Source organism: Megalobrama amblycephala, linkage group LG24, assembly GCF_018812025.1.
Source record: "Megalobrama amblycephala isolate DHTTF-2021 linkage group LG24, ASM1881202v1, whole genome shotgun sequence".
In the NCBI taxonomy this organism is placed as follows: Eukaryota; Metazoa; Chordata; class Actinopteri; order Cypriniformes; family Xenocyprididae; genus Megalobrama; species Megalobrama amblycephala.
The window spans coordinates 27822697-27842233 of record NC_063067.1 but is presented as its reverse complement, the minus strand read 5'-3'; the positions used below and the strand labels follow the sequence as shown (position 1 = coordinate 27842233).

The 19537-nt window shown below is 40.2% G+C and overlaps 1 protein-coding gene across 6 annotated transcripts in view; it reads left to right on the top strand.

Moving 5' to 3' along the window:
* The window catches only part of spo11 (SPO11 initiator of meiotic double stranded breaks), a 57544-nt gene extending 54695 nt beyond the window's left edge, over positions 1 to 2849 (top strand). For 4 of the 6 annotated variants that reach the window (XM_048178702.1, XM_048178699.1, XM_048178700.1 and 1 more), the window contains 2 exons: positions 1709 to 1820; positions 1999 to 2845. In XM_048178702.1, coding sequence (XP_048034659.1) covers positions 1709 to 1820; positions 1999 to 2118 — 232 coding nt within the window. In that variant the 3' untranslated portion in view covers positions 2119 to 2845. Of the gene's footprint in view, positions 1 to 1708; positions 1821 to 1998 lie in introns of all 6 variants that reach the window. The other 2 variants (XM_048178701.1, XM_048178698.1) reach the window with 2 other exon arrangements.
* The last annotated feature ends 16688 nt before the right edge of the window (positions 2850 to 19537 follow it).

The following is a 19537-nucleotide window of genomic DNA, read 5'->3' as shown; positions in this document are numbered from 1 at the left end:
CATCAAAATAAACACTGTACTTACACGATTAGACATGCTGCATGACGAACACATTGTATAGATCCGTTTTGAGGGTTATATTAGCTGTTTGAACTTTTTTTTATGTTGTTTAAGGCAAGTGTGAGCTCTTAGGGCGTGGAGCACCAGATTTAAAGGGCCACACATCCTGAATCGGCTCATTTCTAATTATGTTCCAAAATAGGCAGTTAAAAAAATTAATTAAAACAAATCTATGGGGTATTTTGAGCTGAAACTTCACAGACATTCAGGGGACACCTTAGACTTATATTACATATTTTAAAAAAAAAAAGTTCTAGGGCACCTTTAAATGTACTAAATTGCAACTTCATTACAGCTGTGTAATTATGAATATATTTAAATTCATGACATAAATTTTCAATAGAAATTACATTAAAGTATATTTCAGTTTACGAAATGCTTTTCAGTACATTCAGCAATACACTTTAACCATATTTCAAAGACAACAGAAGTAATTATGAAATTACATATACAGATGTACTTAAGTCGTACTTAAAGGATTAGTCCACTTTTAAATACACTTTTCCTGATAAATTTACTCACCCCCATGTCATCCAAGATGTTCATGTCTTTCTTACGTCAGTCGAAAAGAAATGAAGGTTTTTGAGGAAATTTAGAGGATTTCAATGGCTACCAACAGATTGAAGGTCAAAATTACAGTTTCAGTGCAGCTTCAAGGGCTTTAAACGATACCAGATGAGGAATAAGGGTCTTATCTAGTGAATCGATCGGTCATTTTCGAAAAAAATACAACCGTTTATGCTTTATAAACAAAATATCGCCTTGAATGTACTTTCCGCTTCCGCATTCTTCATACCGCTTACGCTGAATGTCCTACGCCTTCCCTATTCAAGTTACGGAAAAAATGAAACTGGCGCCGGGTTCGTTCCGTAAGTAGAATGCGGAAGCGGAAAGTACATTCAAGGCGATATTTTGTTTATAAAGCATAAACGGTTGTATTTTTTTCCAAAAATGACCAATCGATTCGCTAGATAAGACCCTTATTACTCATCTGGTATCGTTTAAAGCCCTTGAAGCTGCACTGAAATTGTAATTTTGACCTTCAATCTGTTGGTAGCCATTGAAATCCACTGTAAGGAGAAAAATCCTGGAATGTTTTCCTCAAAAAACTTCATTTCTTTTCGACTGACGAAAGAAAGACATGAACATGGGGGTGTGTAAATTTATCAGGAAAAGTGTATTTAAAAGTGGACTAATCCTTTAAGTGGGTCAAAAAAGTACTCTAAAGTTCAACTAATTGCAAATATAAATTTAAACTATAGTGCATTTTCATTTTATTGCAGTTAACATGCAGTTAAGTGTGAAAACACTACATTCAGTTCACACTTAAGTATGTTATTTTAAAGTATATTATTTCTGTAATGAGTGCTCTTTTTAAAACAGTGCTAAAGTGTACTTTTTTCACAAGGGAAGACCAAGTAATTTTTGTGCTGATCATTATGTGCTGTTGTATTGAACCCAGAATATACTTACATTATATTCCAGTCACTTGATTTTCTATTTGCCTCTATCTGCATCAACTAACAGTAGTACTAAGTAAAGTGTCCAGTGACTATATATATAAGAGTAAATTGCTGAGATCATGTTTATGTGTGTACATTGTTATGAATGCACAAGGCTTTATGGTGTCTGTGAATGTCTGTCACAGGTACAGAGTGCCAAAGGAAACTATTATTCCATTTTCTCAAGCAGATGAGAAAAAAATCAACAGCTTGAGGAACAGAACCTACATCACATGTCAACCTGCATGGGAGAGAGAGGTGCCTCATTCCATGTTTCTTTGAATTTGAGATATGGCAAATGCAATATGTGAAGAACAGAACATATGGCCAAAGATGTTTTTGTAACATTTGTGTTTTGACAGGTGTGTGCAGGGGCCAAAAATGTGAATGATGTAGCCTAATCTATGTGTTTGTGTGATTTTTTTTTTTTTTCCAGGTAGAAATGATGCAGAGACTGAAGCAGAAAGCTGAGATCCAGTCCCTGGCATCTATTGCCCCTCATTTCCTCACTCGAGTCTACCTGCCAAATAAACTGCGCTATGGAGGCTGGATATGAGCATCTGCTGCCCTCTACTGCAATATAAATATGCCGCACATGTGGCGTGTTCCGCATGAAGTACATGATTGAAGACTGTGCGGATGTTACAGCATGTTCTTACTGAATGTTAGAAGAACAGTTATGTTGGATTACCGTCACTGTTGACTATGAGTTATGATCTTGAATATGTTGTAAATCATTTCAGCTGTTATGTTGAAGCTGTTCTGGACTGTCACATGTTTGCTTTGGTTGTGAATATAATGGAATAAATAAGCGAAACAAACCATTCCCTTTCTTCACAAACCTTTTTTCTTTTTCTTTCCACAACAGTAAGTGCAGATCTCTGAACAATTAGTGTCGTTCACATCATATTTGAATTTCTTGTTGATTTAAGCAAATTGGATTTGTTTTGGCACATTTTGGCAAAAGTAAGTATAATTGTCTACAGTTTGTACAAAAACTGATGAGTTGATTCTCAGTGAAATTGTCAACTCTTCACAAAATGGTTCATTCAATTATTAAAGTCATGTTTTTGTCACAGAAAATGCCCTGTGTTACAAGGTTCTGACCAGCAGATGTCAGTATGTCCTAGACAGGATCCTTCTGACTGATGTGCATACGACTGGCATCGAGGTGATATACAGTGCTCAGCGTAAATGAGTACACCCCCTTTGAAAAGTAACATTTTAAACAATATCTCAATAAACACAAAAACAATTTCCAAAATGTTGACAAGACTAAGTTTTATATAACACGTTTAACTTATAACATGAAAGTAAGGTTAATAATATAACTTGGAGAGTCAAATTTTCAGTTTTACTCAAATTAGGGTGATGCAAAAATGAGTACACCCCACTGAAAGTCTCTGGAGCAAAGCTAAATTTTAGACTACAAATGTCTAATTTAACAAGAATTCAGGGAATTCAATAAAGTGAATAAGTATTTTTGTTTTGATGCATTTTTGTGTTTTTGTTTTGTTCTGTTTTGTTTCTGTTTTTTTTTTTTTTTTTTTTTTTTTGGCTTCTAACCATTTCAACTTATCATTGTGCATAAGGAAATATTAAAAGAAAATGTATTTTATGTTGTAATGTTGTAAAAAATGGTTTGGTTTAAAAATAAATAAATAAAAATCTTGCCCACGCCCGTTTTCTAAATGATCCTGTGAAAGTTATCCAAATTTTAAAGTTTAGCTTTTTTTCCTCCTGATTATGAATGACCTAGGGAGTCCAGAGAATTGTACTACGGGGCTTTTGTGAAGGTTGATCGAAAAACCTAGGACCAGTCCACGAAAGTAGGTTGTTTCAAATAATCTCCAATATTTAACAAATGATCTGATTGACAGCAGTGGTCCTAGAGGCAAAGTACAAACTCACCGCAGCCCAGAGGGGCATTGCCTTTGCCGGCTCTGCCCCCACTGCTTGACAACGGCATCGCTTCTCGACCTTTTGGCAAAAGTCAAGTGTGCGTTCTTGCCAAGATGAATGTGCCTAGAGAGGATACACCGTTGCCGGCCATGATGGTGCGGCTGAAAATACAGTCAGACTAGCAGATACTGATGTGGAAATTAAGAGAAGATTTGGATGGGACTTTTGACTTGACTGAACTGTTAAGGAAAGTTTTTGGAGTTTCTGCATCTTTGGTTTTTTGTCTGCAAGATTTTTCGTCTTCTGGATTTATGGATTTAACCTTTTTTCAGTTGAGAGACTGTGTTGCATTTTTTGAAGCTTGGGAGAAAAAGAAGGACCATCAGCATTTGAAAGGCCTTCAGCTCTTTCCAGCCTTTGCTCAAGACTTTTTGCCTTTGATAATCCACCTCTACAATCCAAAACGGAGGTACCTGGTGAAACTTCAAATAGACCTAGCATCGCCTGGAGGCCTTGTTCACCCACCATGTTCCTTTTTCATCGGATCAAATAGAGGATTTCTCCATTATTCAGGGCAGCCAGTGTATTGCAGGCGGTGCGGAGCTCAAGGCCATATGAAGGCGAATTGTGCAGGCCAACAATGTCGTTTTTGTGGATCATCTGAACATGTGGCCACTGACTGTCCAGAACCAAAGAGCTGCAGCTTGTGTGGGGGACATTTGTTCCGGTCGTATCCTAACAGGCAAAAAACCTATGCCAGGCTTTTTAGAAAAGGACAGGAACTGCAGATGGATTTCAAAGGCCTACTGGCAACCGTGCCAGTAGAGAGGGATAGACAACAGGCGGGTCCCTCGGGTGTGAACCCCAGAGTGGTTTCGATGGAGCAAGCTGAGGAAGTAAGGAATGGAGATGGATCAGAAGAGATAAGAGAGCAAAAGTGCAGCAGGTTCCAGACCCAAGAACTGGCAACCGAACATAACTGGGGGGAAGAGGATGGAGATGAGATGGATATTGGGGTAGGGTTTTCAGAAGGAGAAGGGGCAAATGGGAAGGGAGGGAAGGGGTTTTGGAAAAAGTTAAATATATTTTTGATAGGAATACAGGGGATGGGGGAATTGGGAAAGGGGGAGAGCAGGAGGGGGGAGAATGGATTTGAGGTATCAGCGGGGAAGGCAAAGTGAAAGAAGGGTCTTGGGGAGGAAGGGGAGTATGTGAAACTTGGATGGGGTGTGAGTACGTTTTTTTATTAAGAGAAAATATGTTTTTTTTTTTTTTTTTTTTTGTTTTTTAAGGGTGGCAACATTAAATGGAAGGGGCATTAAAATGTTACAGAGAAGGACTGCAATTTATCTTTCTTTAAAGATGTTACCTTTTGACGTTTGTTTTCTACAAGAATGTAATTTGTAGGATAAATATGCTGTCTCTGTTTTGTTTTTTTCTGCAGTGTGGGAAGTGGGGCCTTCATGTTGGGGAGTGGGAAATGTTAGGATAGATGGGATGGGTATTTTATTTTTTTCTTAGGAATTTGTGATTGAGTCTGCAAATATGATAATTCCTGGAAGGATAGTGGTGGCTGATGTTAGGTGGAGGGGGTTGGCCTTTCGTTTTGTTAATGTTTATGCACCAAGCAAGTTGGGGGATAGGGAGGGGGTTTTGGATACCCTGGCACTGGTCCTGTATACTAACAGATTTTTGGTCTTGGGAGGGGATTTCAACATGTCTCTTGATAATGCTTCAGTTAAAGCACTAGCCCATCTTGTGACTGGGTTTTCCCTGCAAGATGCTTTCTGGGGAGCAGGAGGTTGGGAGCCAACTTATACCTGCCGGAGCAGCAAGCAGGAGGCTTCTCGGCTAGATTATTTATTTTTACCAGTCCATGTGAGGGTACGTGACTATACACAACTGCCAATGTGGTGTTCAGACCATTGCTTAGTTGGGGTGAGGGTGGATGTAGGGGGCATGAAGAAAGGGAGGGGGGTCTGGTCCTTTTTTGAAAGAAAGAGCCTTCTCTGTAGCACTTTATAACCTGGTAGCTGAATGGAAAAAAACTGTGGGGCTTGTATGAGATTCATGTAGCTTGGTGGGAAGGATTTAAAGAAAGAGTGGCATTTTTCTGCCATAACTGGGGTAGAGAAAAGGCAAGATGCAGACAGGCTAAATTCAGTAAGTGGTCAGGGGAGTTATAATCACTGTGGGCAGAGGGTGCACTGGGAACAACTGATGGGTGGGCTAGGACCAGATATCTTCAGGGTGTTATGAAGGATTATTATTGGAATGAAGCCAAATCTTTTCTGCTATGGTCAGGTACACAAAAGCGTCTTTTAGAAACCAACACGTTTTTTCTTTTCCACTGTGTGAGGCCGGCAACGGCATAGCTGCATAGAGGGTTTGAAAGGTGACAATGGGTTGGTAAAATCTGTAGAAGGTATGCTAGGAGCTGCTGAAGGTTTTTACAGGGAGTTATTTAGTAGTAGGGGCCCCTTAGATTCTTCTGCAGGGAAGTACTCGGATGCTTTTGAGGGAGTTTTGGCAGAGGAGGAGAGAGAAACAATAGAAGGCCCCCTGACACTAAAGAAAGTTAGCTGCACAGTTTCTGCACTCAAAAGAGGCACGGCTCCTGGGTGCGATGGCCTTCCATCAGAGTTTTATAAGGCGGTTTTTCCTTGGGACTGAGCTGGTTGGTGTGTATCAGGAGAGCATAGAGAAAGGTGAATTGCCGTTGACCATGAGAACAGGATTGGTGGCACTTTTACATAAGAAAGGTAGTAAAGATGAGCTAGCAAACCAGAGACCAGTAACCTTGCTGACAACCTATTACAAGGTACTGGCCAAGGTGATAACAGAACGGCTCAAGAAGGTAACTGGGGTAGTGGTGCAACTAAATCAGACCTGTGGGGTGCCAGGTTTAAGGACTTACAGGGCCTATTTATTAGCTCAATTTAATTGTTACAGGGAATAAGAATTGAATCAACTGTAAATGATTCACTGTAAATGATTCAGAATTAATATTTAACACTTCATCAATTATTCGTCCAGCGAAAATTGAGGTTAGTATTTTACCAATTCTGGATAAAATATTATTCTGTGGCCAACAGTAACAATATTTTATTATGATTATTGTTATTATTGTAATTATTATATTATAAGCAAGAGGTAACTTGATCTTTGAGTTTAAGACAGTAATTTGATACACAGCACAAGAAACTCGTATATGTGAAAATCAAAACAAGATTTATTGACTACTTCTAATGATTACAGGAAACTAAGGCTAAACACACACACACACATACATACATGCACACACATTTGCGGAGTTGATGAGTTATGAAAAGTCCCAAGTTCAGTGCTAACTTAACTCATAACCTGAGGAAAATCACAAAAGCAGAGCTTTGGCTTGATTCTTTAGGTTTAAAGGCGTTTCACCAGTTTCCAGCAAGAGAGAGAGAAGTTTGCTTGTACCTGCGTTTGCTGTGACAGCTGAGGTAATCGGGTTGTTCCGTGACTCGTGTACAGCGGAATCCCGTTCTGGATTGGCTGTCTTTCAGGTGACGTCTTCTCGGGAAAGCCCTGTGGGTTGCGCGGAAGCTTTGAAGGATGCTGCTGGCTGAGCGTCTGGCTTGAGCGGCTCTCTTCTTGGGAGACTTTGGTCAGATATTTCACGAAGTGTTTTGGAGTCTGGATGTGACGGCTGTTGAATGAGCAGCGGCGCAGCTCGTGGTTGAAGTCGGGTGTTCGATGGAAAATCAGCCCCGGTCAATCAGTTATCAATGACCCATGCGACTTTCCGCCGTGGTCAAAGTAGCGGTGTTTCGGCTACCGGCTTCTGACCGATTTCGAGCGATTTCCGACCGACTTCTGGCTTTTTCTGACTTCCAGCTTCTGACATTAGCTTGTTCGGACAGCATAGTTTTAAAGGGAGCGATCCTCCAATGAGACGTTGCTACGGAGATTAGACACGCCTCGTCTATTGTCTATTGATCACATCGCGTGATATCTGCAGAACATTCTCCTGTTTTATTAACAACAATATAAAGTTTCTTAATATTTTCCTGATACTGAATTTCAATGTTTAATTCACACAGAATTACAGAGAATTATAAATTCTGCATTTAGAACTCAAACATGGCACACTTCTTACACACATATTACTAGACTGACCTAATTAAAACAATGATTACAATAATGCATTTGAAGAAAACCCACATATTGAATACATTGAATAGACATGTTAGTAATTACATCATGGCATGTATTATTCTGTATATAGTTAATACTTTAAGTAATCGACAATTGTCCCTTTTGAGATTCAAGATTGAGTCCTTAAGCATAGTTTAAACTTTGACCGGAGTCACGAGTGACCGGGTCACGATGGACGGTCAACACAAGGGAGGTATTGATAGGACAGATTCGTCTTTAAATCCGTTGATGGGTATTTTCCTGTTCCGTCCGATAATACAAGAGGGTTTTGTGAGAGAATCAATAGATTTAATGTGATCAAATCCACGTGATGGGTTCTGATTAGTTTATTGCTGCTGAGCTAAGAAGTCCTTTAGACAGAGTCCTTTGTTAAAAGAAGTCACGTCATCACTCCGGTTAAGGCTAGGCGTTTCCTGTCAGGAAATGGATCTTTTGGACCAAATGAAGCTTTGTTCAATCATGTTGTTCATTGATAAAGTCATTGGTAGGTTCTGTCGAGCAATGCCCTACACAGATCAAGTGCCATGACAGGGGTGTCCTTTGTCACTCTTACTATATGTCTTGTCCCTAGAGCCCTTGATGGCAGCACTGAGGGCAGCTCCATCTTGGACAGGCGTTCATTTACCTGGGGGCAGGGGTACGTGCACTAAGGTGACCGCATACGCGGATGACATGACTCTGTTCCTGACCTCAGAACAGGGGGTGAGGTGGCAGGCAAAATCCTGCAAGGCTTTTGTGAGGCCTCAGGGGCACATGTAAATGTGGATAAGTCCTCAGCAATGTTTGCAGGTCAGTGGGTTAATAGAACAGCAGTGCCAGGGGGGTATAGTGTTTGTGCAGAGGGGCTAAAGATCCTAGGAATTAGGTTATTCAGAAGTAACTGTGCCCATGAGAACTGGGAGGTTAGGTTCAAGACAGCACAGGCAAAGATAGCTAGGTGGAAGCTAAGGGGGCTATCAATGTAGGGCAGGTTGGAGGTGGTGAGGGCAGACCTTCTCCCTAGTTTGAATTATTTGACCTACAGTGGGTACGGAAAGTATTCAGACCCCCTTAAATTTTTCACTCTTTGTTATATTGCAGCCATTTGCTAAAATCATTTAAGTTCATTTTTTTCCTCATTAATGTACACACAGCACCCCATATTGGCAGAAAAAGAAAAACACAGAATTGTTGACAGTTTTGCAGATTTATTAAAAAAGAAAAACTGAAATATCACATGGTCCTAAGTATTCAGACCCTTTGCTCAGTATTTAGTAGAAGCACCCTTTTGATCTAATACAGCCATGAGTCTTTTTGGGAAAGATGCAACAAGTTTTTCACACCTGGATTTGGGGATCCTCTGCCGTTCCTCCTTGCAGATCCTCTCCAGTTCTGTCAGGTTGGATGGTAAAAGTTGGTGGACAGCCATTTTTAGGTCTCTCTAGAGATGCTCAATTGGGTTTAAGTCAGGGCTCTGGCTGGGCCATTCAAGAACAGTCACGGTCTTCTCCATTTGGAAGAATGGCACTGAAATGGTTGCTAGGACACAAATGTACAGTCACATTAAGGAAGGTGGAGGGGGGTTCCTTGCATCCCCTTAATGGATGGGATCTTCTCTTCTTTTTCAGCCCGCTTGGCAACCCGGGTGACAGTGCATATGTTGCACACACAGAAGAGGCGGGGACTTCTGGTGGCACATATATTGTTTTATTGTTGTAAACACGCTGTAAACACGCATAAACAGAGATAAGAATTAGTTATCTTCAACTGTGTATTAGTGACTGCCAGAGTGGCTTCTTCATATATAAAATAATATATGAAGCTTTCTCTCAATAAACACACTTTGCACAATCTTATGACAATACATCAAAAGAGAATGAGAATGGGTCATTGACGGATAAGACTTTTTAATAGGCCAATTTTAAAATACCAAAAATATGGATATGGTTGGCCATTTTCTAAACATTTGGAATGTAGTGTACACATGCCTTTATAAAGAAAAGTAAAAAAAAAATGACATTTTAGTGTTTTTACACTTAAGTTAATAATACATAGCCTTAAAAAAGTCATCTGGGGCGACCGTAATATATCTCAAAATTCACATTTTTATGTATCATTAAGACTAGTTGAACTCATATCAGTAAGTAGATAAACTGATGAAGAAAGATAAACTTTAGTGCCCTTTCATTTTATGAAAACCATTATTTCACAAGTTTATTCTATAATATCAGAGTCTCCCTCATAATCCAGTTACAATACTGATTTTTACTTTAAAAGCAAAAAAAACTGAATTAGCATTTATACAGATATTACACATTCAACAATAGCATACCACTGATTAATATTTGAGGCTAAACTGATGGATATTTGGTTATGAATTTATTCATTTATTCATTCATTTGTTGGTTACCCCACATGACATATGGTCGCCCCAAATGATAAGAAAACCACAGGTATAAAAATTTCAGTTAAAATGTACACAAAAGAGTTCAAGATGAAAGAAAATTTAACTCTTTTTATTCAAATAACATTTCAACATTTAAATATAACAAATCAGAAGGAAATTAACATTTAAAATTATATAATTTTTATTGCAACACACATTAAATGCTTCAAGAACTTAAGAAGCTGAGTAAAGAATCTCTTTTTTGGAACCTTTTTGATTCATTCGACAGGGAGAACACTACTTGCATCTCAATTAACCTTTCAACATTCAAATATCACAAATAATAAGTTTCTTTTTATGGACCCATTTAGCCACATAAGGCAGTGATGAACACGACTTGCATTTATCTAAGCTGAGGTATTTCTGAACTTCACCCAATCTTGGAGAGTCAGCTTTGAGAAGCGTGATGTTGCTGGCTCAGGCTCTGAGATCACAGCATGCACATCTTTTCTGTAGTAGAAAATTAAATCTACAGTTTGTGGCCACATGAAGAGGTTTTTGTCACCAGATTGTAGCATACAATTGACCTGCACTTCTTCTCCCACAACCTCAAGCACTTGGCCAACATAAGGCTTTTCATCATAAATGACAATAACAAACTTGCCACAAAGATCTAGATTTTCTTGTTCCCTAGGTGGTTGAGGAGGAGAGCTTGGGGGATTCTCAGCGTTGCACACAGTGCGTCTCACTCTCAGGTCTACTGTTACGGGCTTGTAACAAGGGCATGGACTTCTCTCTGTTTTCCTACAGAAGCATGACACAGTCCTGTGAGTGATCTGTGAAGGCTGGGTAGACCAAACCTGGTGTATTTTAAAGGTGCCACTTCACAGCCTCCAAGTTGTCAGGAATTAGCTCATCACACTTTTCAATGCTTTCTCTGTTTACCCAATAGTGTGTGATGCTTGAGCCTAATCTTGTGTTCAGCATCTCATAGAGTTGCTGTGGTGTCTGAAGTTCACCACCTCTTTGGACAAAGCGATCTGCTTCTCTTTTTATTGCCCCACCAATCCCATCTGGGGCCCCTTTCCCATGAGACTTTTCTGAATAATTCCAGGTCACCTTAGTGAACCCAGAAAGGAAAGGGACAGTACTGAGGAGGTAGAAGTTGTTTTTATTCCGGTACTGTGTAACCGGCCCATCACTCTGAATGTGGAGGGTTGTGATCTGTGGGAAGGTTTCACGAAGCTCTCCTAAGATGGGCTCTAGATGTGCCCACACCGCCCGCTTGTCCTGGCGCAGGCTGTCAGAGAGTGTTGCATAGGACTTTGTTCCATGCACAGTGTACAGGACTGCTGTGTGGATAGTCGCTTGCTGTCTGCTACCTCCAAAGTGAAATGCCTGAACCTCTGTGTTCAGCTTACATGCATAATTCTCTGAGAAGTCAACATGCAGAACAGCTTCACACCCTGTGATGTTTTGTTTAAGGTAGCGGAACTGCTCTGCCTGGTGCAGCCAGTTAAACTGATGTATCGCCAAGGACTCTAACTTCTGAGAGAAAAGCTTCATCAAGTCCTTGATGGTTCCACTATAGATCTGTTTCACCATGTTGCCAAACATTCTCTCTCCATTTGTGGAAGTTACCCTCTTCCACTGCTCCCAGGTGACTTCTGAGCTGCTCTCTGTCTCAGGGAATTCTACCTCCTCAAAGCAGCACTTGGCACAAACACGGTCCATACAGTCCTTATTTTTTGGATCACACACTATCATAACCAGCAGCTCAGAAATGCTTTTTGTTTTCAACAGCCCTCTGCTGTAGAGCTTGTTGGCCAGCAGGTGGACATTTTCGTGGTCCATGCATGCACATGTGTCCCGATCCTTGGCTTTTAGGGATGGGACGAAATATCGTTTGACAAAATATCGCGATACAAAACGTGACGAAACGCATCGAGGTCGAAAAAAATGGATCGCAAAATAAAGATAGATGGCACTGCTGCATGATTTGCATAGTATATAAATAATTTAGTGTATTATATTTGTGTGTATGTATATGGGGCAGACATACAGTCTATGGTGGCAGGGTAAAAAAACTAAATGAAAAAAAAAAAATTATATCCGGGGAACGGTGCGGTACGTCGTAACGTCAAGACAGCGCATGTTGCAATAACAACACTGCAGCGAGCTAACAAATATTATTAGCATTAGCACCAACTGCCTTGCCCCCAAACAGCTGACCATGGAGTCAAATGAGGTCGAAATTGAGGACGCTCCGCCTGGATACAAGTCATATGTCTGGCAGTATTTTGGCTTTCTCATTAAAAAAGACAAAGACGGCAATAGAGTAACTGACAAGACTAAGACTGTGTGTAAGCTATGCCATGCTGTCATTCCGTACACCACATCCAACACATCAAACATGAACCACCACCTTCAACGTCACCATAAAAATGTGAAGACGGCCCCGGAGAAAACAAGCCTACCGAAGGGACAGCTGACCATGAAACAAGCGCTGACACCAACTCTACCTCCGTCAAGTCCGCGTGCAAAACAGATAACCAGGCTCATTGGCGAATTCATAGCGGACTATATGGCTCCATTTAACATGGTAGAGAACAGAAAATTCATCCAAATGTTTCAATGTGCTGGAGCCCAAGTTTAAGATGCCATGTCGAGGACATTTTTCAGAGAAGGTAATCCCGGAAATTTACAATGAAACCAAACAAAGCGTGAAAGAGTATCTAAAAAATGCCGACTGTGTCGCCCTGACCACCGACAGCTGGACCTCGCGTGCAACACAGAGTTATATAACCATCACGGAAGAAATCATCAACGAGAAATGGGAGAGAAAAAGCTTTGTGTTGCAAACTCGTGAGCTAAGTGAAAGTCATACTGGTGTTAACATAGCTCACGTGTTGAGAAATGCACTGAGTGAGTGGGAGCTAACGAGGCCACAAACAACCATTGCTTGTGTCACAGACAACGCAAGCAACATGGACATTGCTGTGAGAGAGAGCGGTCTCCACCCTCACATCAAGTGCTTAGCGCATGTTGTGAATCTGGCCAGTAAGCGAGGCTTGGCTGTATCCCGCGTCGCGCGCCTTCTTGGTCGTGTGCGAAGAATAACTACATTCTTTCACAAGAGCACCACGGCCACCGCCGTCCTGACCAACAAGCAAACCCAGTTAGAGCTGCCTCGGCATAAACTTATCACCGATGTCCAAACCAGGTGGAATAGCACATACGACATGCTGGCGCGCTACCTGGAGCAACAAGCAGCTGTCTCAGCTGCACTGAGCTGCCCAGGAATCCGAAGGAATGCGAGAGAAATTGACACTCTGGATAACAGTGATATATCAGATGTCGAGGACATAGTGAAACTGCTTAAGCCACTGAAGACAGCCACAACAGTTGTCTGTGATGAAAAAGAGCCCACTGTTTCACTGATAATCCCAATGAAGTTCATGATCGAGCAAGAGCATGTCACCAGACGAAAATGACACACAGACCATCGCCAACATGAAAAGCGCCATTCTACTCGACATCTCGGACCGGTACTCGGGGGACTGTAATGACATGCTGCAGGAGTGCACTGCGCTTGACCCACGATTCCGAAGCCTGTCCCATCTGAATGATGAACAACGCGAGTCCGTCTATGCCCGAATACGTGAAAAAGCTTCAGCACTTCATGAGCAGCGCAACCAGGTAGGCTAACTTTTATTGAAAAAAAAAATGAGGTGCCCTGTATGTGTAGGCCAGAGCCCGAAAACTTATTTCTCATATTGTTTTTTTTATTAGTCGATGAGAGAGAGAGAGAGTCTCTGTGTGCGTGTGTCTGTGAGAGAGGGAGGGAGTGAAGGATTGAAAGACAGAAATGTTTGAGCTAGTTTTATTTTATTTTTTTCAGACCAGTGACATAGATGAAAGAACCACTAGGGCCAGTGCTTCAATATCAGGTGCAGCAGCAGAGCAGGCCAGGGTCATGGTTGAGGCAGCACAGGGAGCAGAGCAGAGCCAGGAAGAGCCAGTGGAGGGAGAAAGGCAGATGCAGGACGTGACACAGCCTCCCCCACCAAAAAAGACAGCGTTAGAAGATCTCCTTGGGAGCTCCTACACTACTGTTGTTGAGACAGTGCAGTCCAGCAGAGGGATTGAAATGGAGATACTCTCCTACAGAAATGGGATTCCTATCCCACTCAACAGTAGTCCACTTGAGTGGTGGAAAGTTAATGCATATGCTTACCCCATACTTGCCCCCCTGGCCAAAGCCTACCTTTGCATTCCTGCTACGTCAGTGCCCAGTGAGCGTGTCTTTTCCACAGCAGGAGACATTGTGTCTGCTCAAAGATCACTGATTACACCAGAACATGTTGATATGTTAGTTTTTTTGAAGAAGAACCAGTCCTGAGATAACTTAACCTTGGATTAGAGCAGCACTAAGGGAGTGTTCTTGTTTGTGTTTGGCCAGTTAGGCCTTGTGTTTCCCTGTGTGCAGCTGAAACAAAAATAAATAAGTTGTTGTTATACAGTAATATTTTCTTCTTTTTTTTTTCTTTTTTGATATCGTATCGTATCTTGACCCTGGCATATCGAGGTGCATCGTATCGTGAGTTTAAGTGTATCGTCCCATCCCTATTGGCTTTTGGCTCAGTGACATAGAAGGGGCGTCTTCTAGCAAACTGCCTGTAAGATAGGTGGAGGCTCTTCTTCATTTCACTATTGTACAGCCCATGGAGCTCTGTGAGTGGCTTTGTGAGAATTCTTCGCTGTTCTTTTATTTTGTTTTTTGTGATGGTATCTTTTTTCCCTGGTAAAAGTCGACTATTCTCATCTCTAGTCAGAAAACTAACAACAGCCAGCTTTCTCTCTTTTGCCAGTTTCTTCCCCCCTTTTGGCTTGAGCCTCTCACTGTGGCTTAACCGTTCTTTTGCCCTCGTCTCACCTTTTCTGGCCCTTTCCTTTTCTTTTCTCATCTTTGCAAGTTGTTTCCTCAGATTTATGTTTAGCTTTCTTAATTCATGCTTCTCAGCCTGCAGTCGTTTACAACGTTTCTCAGCTTTCTTTTCTCTATCTTTTCTCTCTGGTGTGGAGGACATCTGTGGATGGAAATCCTCATTTTGAGGTGGAGCATCCACCACCACACACCCCCCTGGACTCTCTTGCTGCCCCTCCACTCCTTCTACACCTGCTGGATCTGGCAGAGTGTTCTCTATGGATTGAGGTGTCAGGTCCAACATTGCCTTCTCCATCTTTCTTCTCTCCCTGTATCCTCTGGATGCAGCCTTCCACTTGTTTCTCAGATTATTCCTCTCCCTCTCTGATAACTCATCTGACTTCACATATGGAATCTTCCCTCATATGCTTTCTTTTTTGGTAGCTGAAACAATAGTGTACAGAGTTGTTCATCAACAACAAGATAAACATTCTACACCTGTGCTCTTTCCTCCTTATCCTGAACCTACTCTCTTTAGAGAACAGCTGTTTCGGTGACCAATGTTTAATAGCTTATTGTAGCATACAGTCTAAACTGTTTATTTGATCTACCCAGGGGGGTATTCCAGAAAGCAGGTTATGTGACATACCTGGGTATGTTTAAGAGTAAGTAAGTGGATAACCTCAACTTTCGGTTCCAAAAACGGAGGTAACTTTTAGGGTATGTAAGTAACCATAGCAACTTGCTCTCTGAACATAACCTGCTCCGGAGCAGGTTATGTTCAAGGGTTAGTTAGCTTAAGAGGAATTTAGATGTGTGTTATATTATCAATATGGTTATATTAATGTATCTAAATTTGTTATATAGTTACAGTTATATACACAATGTTATATTATACAATATATAAATGTTTATTCAATTCTAATATATGAATTTTATTGTCATAGCACACATGGATCTACTTCTTAATCTTTATAACAGGACATTTTCTATGCTATAATTTCTATAATAAAATACATATCATATATGTGATATTTTATTAAATAATTAGCATCAAACAAACAATATTAAGATTAAAAATTATTGCACAACCACCCAATAGGTGGTGATGTGCACCAAGTAGGTTATGTAAATCGCCATTAAACAAAAGAAGAAGAATGAAGTAGAATGGCGCGCTTTTTCTTAGCGTCTGTTTCCATGGTGAATCATCGATTCGTCGCTCTGTTGAGAATGTCTTGTGTGTTAACCGAAAACATACTCTGGGTTGGCTGAACTTATTCCCGGATGCATTTTTGGAACCAGCATACCTCGAGTAAGCAAGGTTTGGGTTAATCAACCGAGAGTTCAGGGTATATGTGACAGTAAGTTAACCCTGCTTTCTGGAATACACCCCTGGTCTCCTACTTTCTGTAGCTCTAGTGACTCTAGCTCACTGCTACAGAAGCTCTTTTTTCTTTACCATCTCTCTTTTCCTTGCAAGATACTCTGCTCTTGCTGCAGGGTCGGAGTTGACTTTCTGTCTATGACGAGCAGTCTTCTCTTTGCTTGTTAATCGTGCCATCTAGGAAATAGGTAAAATAGGTTAAAACTTGTTTACATAAATAGAATGTCATTGTGTAGTTTTTTATTTATTTATTTATTTAATTTTTTTACATTTTTCCTGTAGGATTGTACTACAACAAACATTTTTTTTATCCCTATAAAAGGAATGGAAAATGGCTGAATTTAAAAAAAAAAAGATAAAATATACAAATAATTATGCTTAAACAATTAACTCTATGTATATAATTGATGTATAGAATATGAAAACTACAAATATAGGACATATATCTATCATTTAAAACACTCAGCAGTGGTCGCCCCACATGATACTCGGTCGCCCCATATGATGTTTTCAAGTTCACTCAAGTATAACAGGCTAACAGTTAGCCTCATAAACCAAACTAGCTTCTTCTAGTGACAAAGCACTATCAAATTTATCATCAAAATATAGATTTGTGGGAAAAAAATTATAATTCACAGTTTTGGGGTGGTCGCCCCACATGATGACCAAAAGTGACTACGACATTACAGCAGTTAAAAAACAGCTTTTTCTTACTATATGAGAGAGACTGATTTACCTTACAGTTGTTTCCAGGGGGTCTTCACTTGTGTCTGGCTGATGCAATATCCCATCATTGAGATGTTTTTCAAAATAAAGGTCTCAAAATTGTGGTTTGTTGATGGTCGCCCCGGATTATATGGATAGAATCAACTTAATTCGGACAACATTCGTTTGTATATCATGATAGAAATATATGTGCAAATGCTTTATAGTTTTGTCAATGGATGTAATACATGTTTGAAATTATGCCAACTAGGAAAAGGGATATATTTAAGTTGATTTAAACTGTTTTTAAACCAGTTGTCCTAACAAAAGTCAAGGCTGGACGGTCGCCCCATATGATGTTTTGGCACTTCGGATAGCAGAAAAATGATGAAAAACGTAAAAATTTGGAGAAGTTAGAGTGGTTTAGTAGGTGAAGAAGGTATAACAAGTAGATGAGAAATTTTTATGTATTTTTTAGTTTTTTTCTGCAAAATAAAATTAACCCGGACAGAAAAAGGGGGCGTCACGTCATTGACCCGAATACATTGCTGTATACTGTCTGTAACACATTAACATTACATCAAACAGACAATACTCAATAAACATACACAAATGGTGTATAAGCACTTTGTTTCCTTTTTAGTAGACTATATTTCTCTCTATGTGCTCTGTTGTTAACGATCTGTATCAGCAATTTAGTTGTCCCTAACCAATGACAGATTTACAGAACACAAACATAACAATAAACAAATATCAACTCTTTTATAACAACGAGTGATTGCAATTATATTGTCTAACGACATTAAGCACTATTATTATGTCGTGATGTCTCGCGCGGCCTCCACCAGCGCAGCGGCGTCGGCCGCCTCCCAGCCGCGATTGCGCAATCCATCGCGCGGGCGCCACCGGCCGCATATCAACCGCTAAATCTATCGCTTTAATATACAAATTCATCAAACTAACACATATAACTAACGTATAAACATTTTATGAACACAAACTGTGATGCCACATCACTCATCTTACCTGTAAACACACATAAACAGAGATAAGAATTAGTGATGTGTCGTTCTTGAACGATTCGTTCATTTTGAACGAATCTTTAATGTGACTCGGGAAGAACGAGTCGTCTCGGGGGTGATTCGTTCAGTCGCGCATGTGCAATATTCTACAGGTTCTGTACTGCTAGAAGTAGTTCACCTGATGATTCAATTGATTAGTTCATTTCATGAGTCTTTCGGGTTTTGAGTCGTTCCTTAATCACGTGACAGACCCATACGCTATGCATTCTGAGCCGGAAAGAGAATTGATTAGTTCTTTTTATGAGTCTTTCGGGTTTTTGAGTCGTTCCTTAATCACGTGACAGACCCATACACTAAGCCAATGCATTCTGACCCGGAAAGAGAATTGATTAGTTATTTTTATGAGTCTTTCGGGTTTTTGAGTCGTTCCTTAATCACGTGACATACCCATACACTATGCTGTGTGACCCAAGCACATTATATTTATTAGTAAATAACGTTAACTCTCCAGTTTTGTTTGAGTTTGTGTTACAACTGTTAAAGCTGAAGTTATCATAACCTTGATGTTTTAAACTAACATTAATAATTCAAATTCAAAATGTTATTTGCTTTTAATTTATGTCATTATGTCCTTTTTGAGCAATCTTCTTATATTAGACCAATATGTCAAGTCTGCCTAGGAAAAGCAATTATTATAACAGCAAACTCAAAATTGGAGTAAAAATGAACAAACTAGGCTATAAATGCTTTGTATTGTAGGCTTGGATTATTATATTATTATATAGCCTAGTGTTTATTTACAGATAGACAGTCAAAAAGATAAATTAATCAATATTTTATTTATAACAGGGCTTTATTTATTTATAATAACACACCACAGATCCTCAAGAAACAGTAACAAAAACAGTGACAGAAATGTCAGAAATAGCGTATGGGTATGTCACGTGATTAAGGAACGACTCAAAACCCGAAAGACTCATGAAGAGAACTAATCAATTCTCTTTCCGGCTCAGAATGCATTGGCTTAGTGTATGGGTCTGTCACGTGTTTAAGGAACGACTCAAAAACCCGAAAGACTCATGAAGAGAACTAATCAATTCTCTTTCCGGCTCAGAATGCATTGGCTTAGTGTATGGGTCTGTCACGTGTTTAAGGAACGACTCAAAACCCGAAAGACTCATGAAGAGAACTAATCAATTCTCTTTCCGGCTCAGAATGCATTGGCTTAGTGTATGGGTCTGTCACGTGTTTAAGGAACGACTCAAAACCCGAAAGACTCATGAAGAGAACTAATCAATTCTCTTTCCGGCTCAGAATGCATTGGCGTAGTGTATGGGTCTGTCACGTGTTTAAGGAACGACTCAAAAACCCGAAAGACTCATGAAATGAACTAATCAGTTCCCTTTCCGGCTCAGACTGCATTGGTTTAGCATGGGACTGCCTGTCACGTCATTAAGGAATGACTTAAACCCG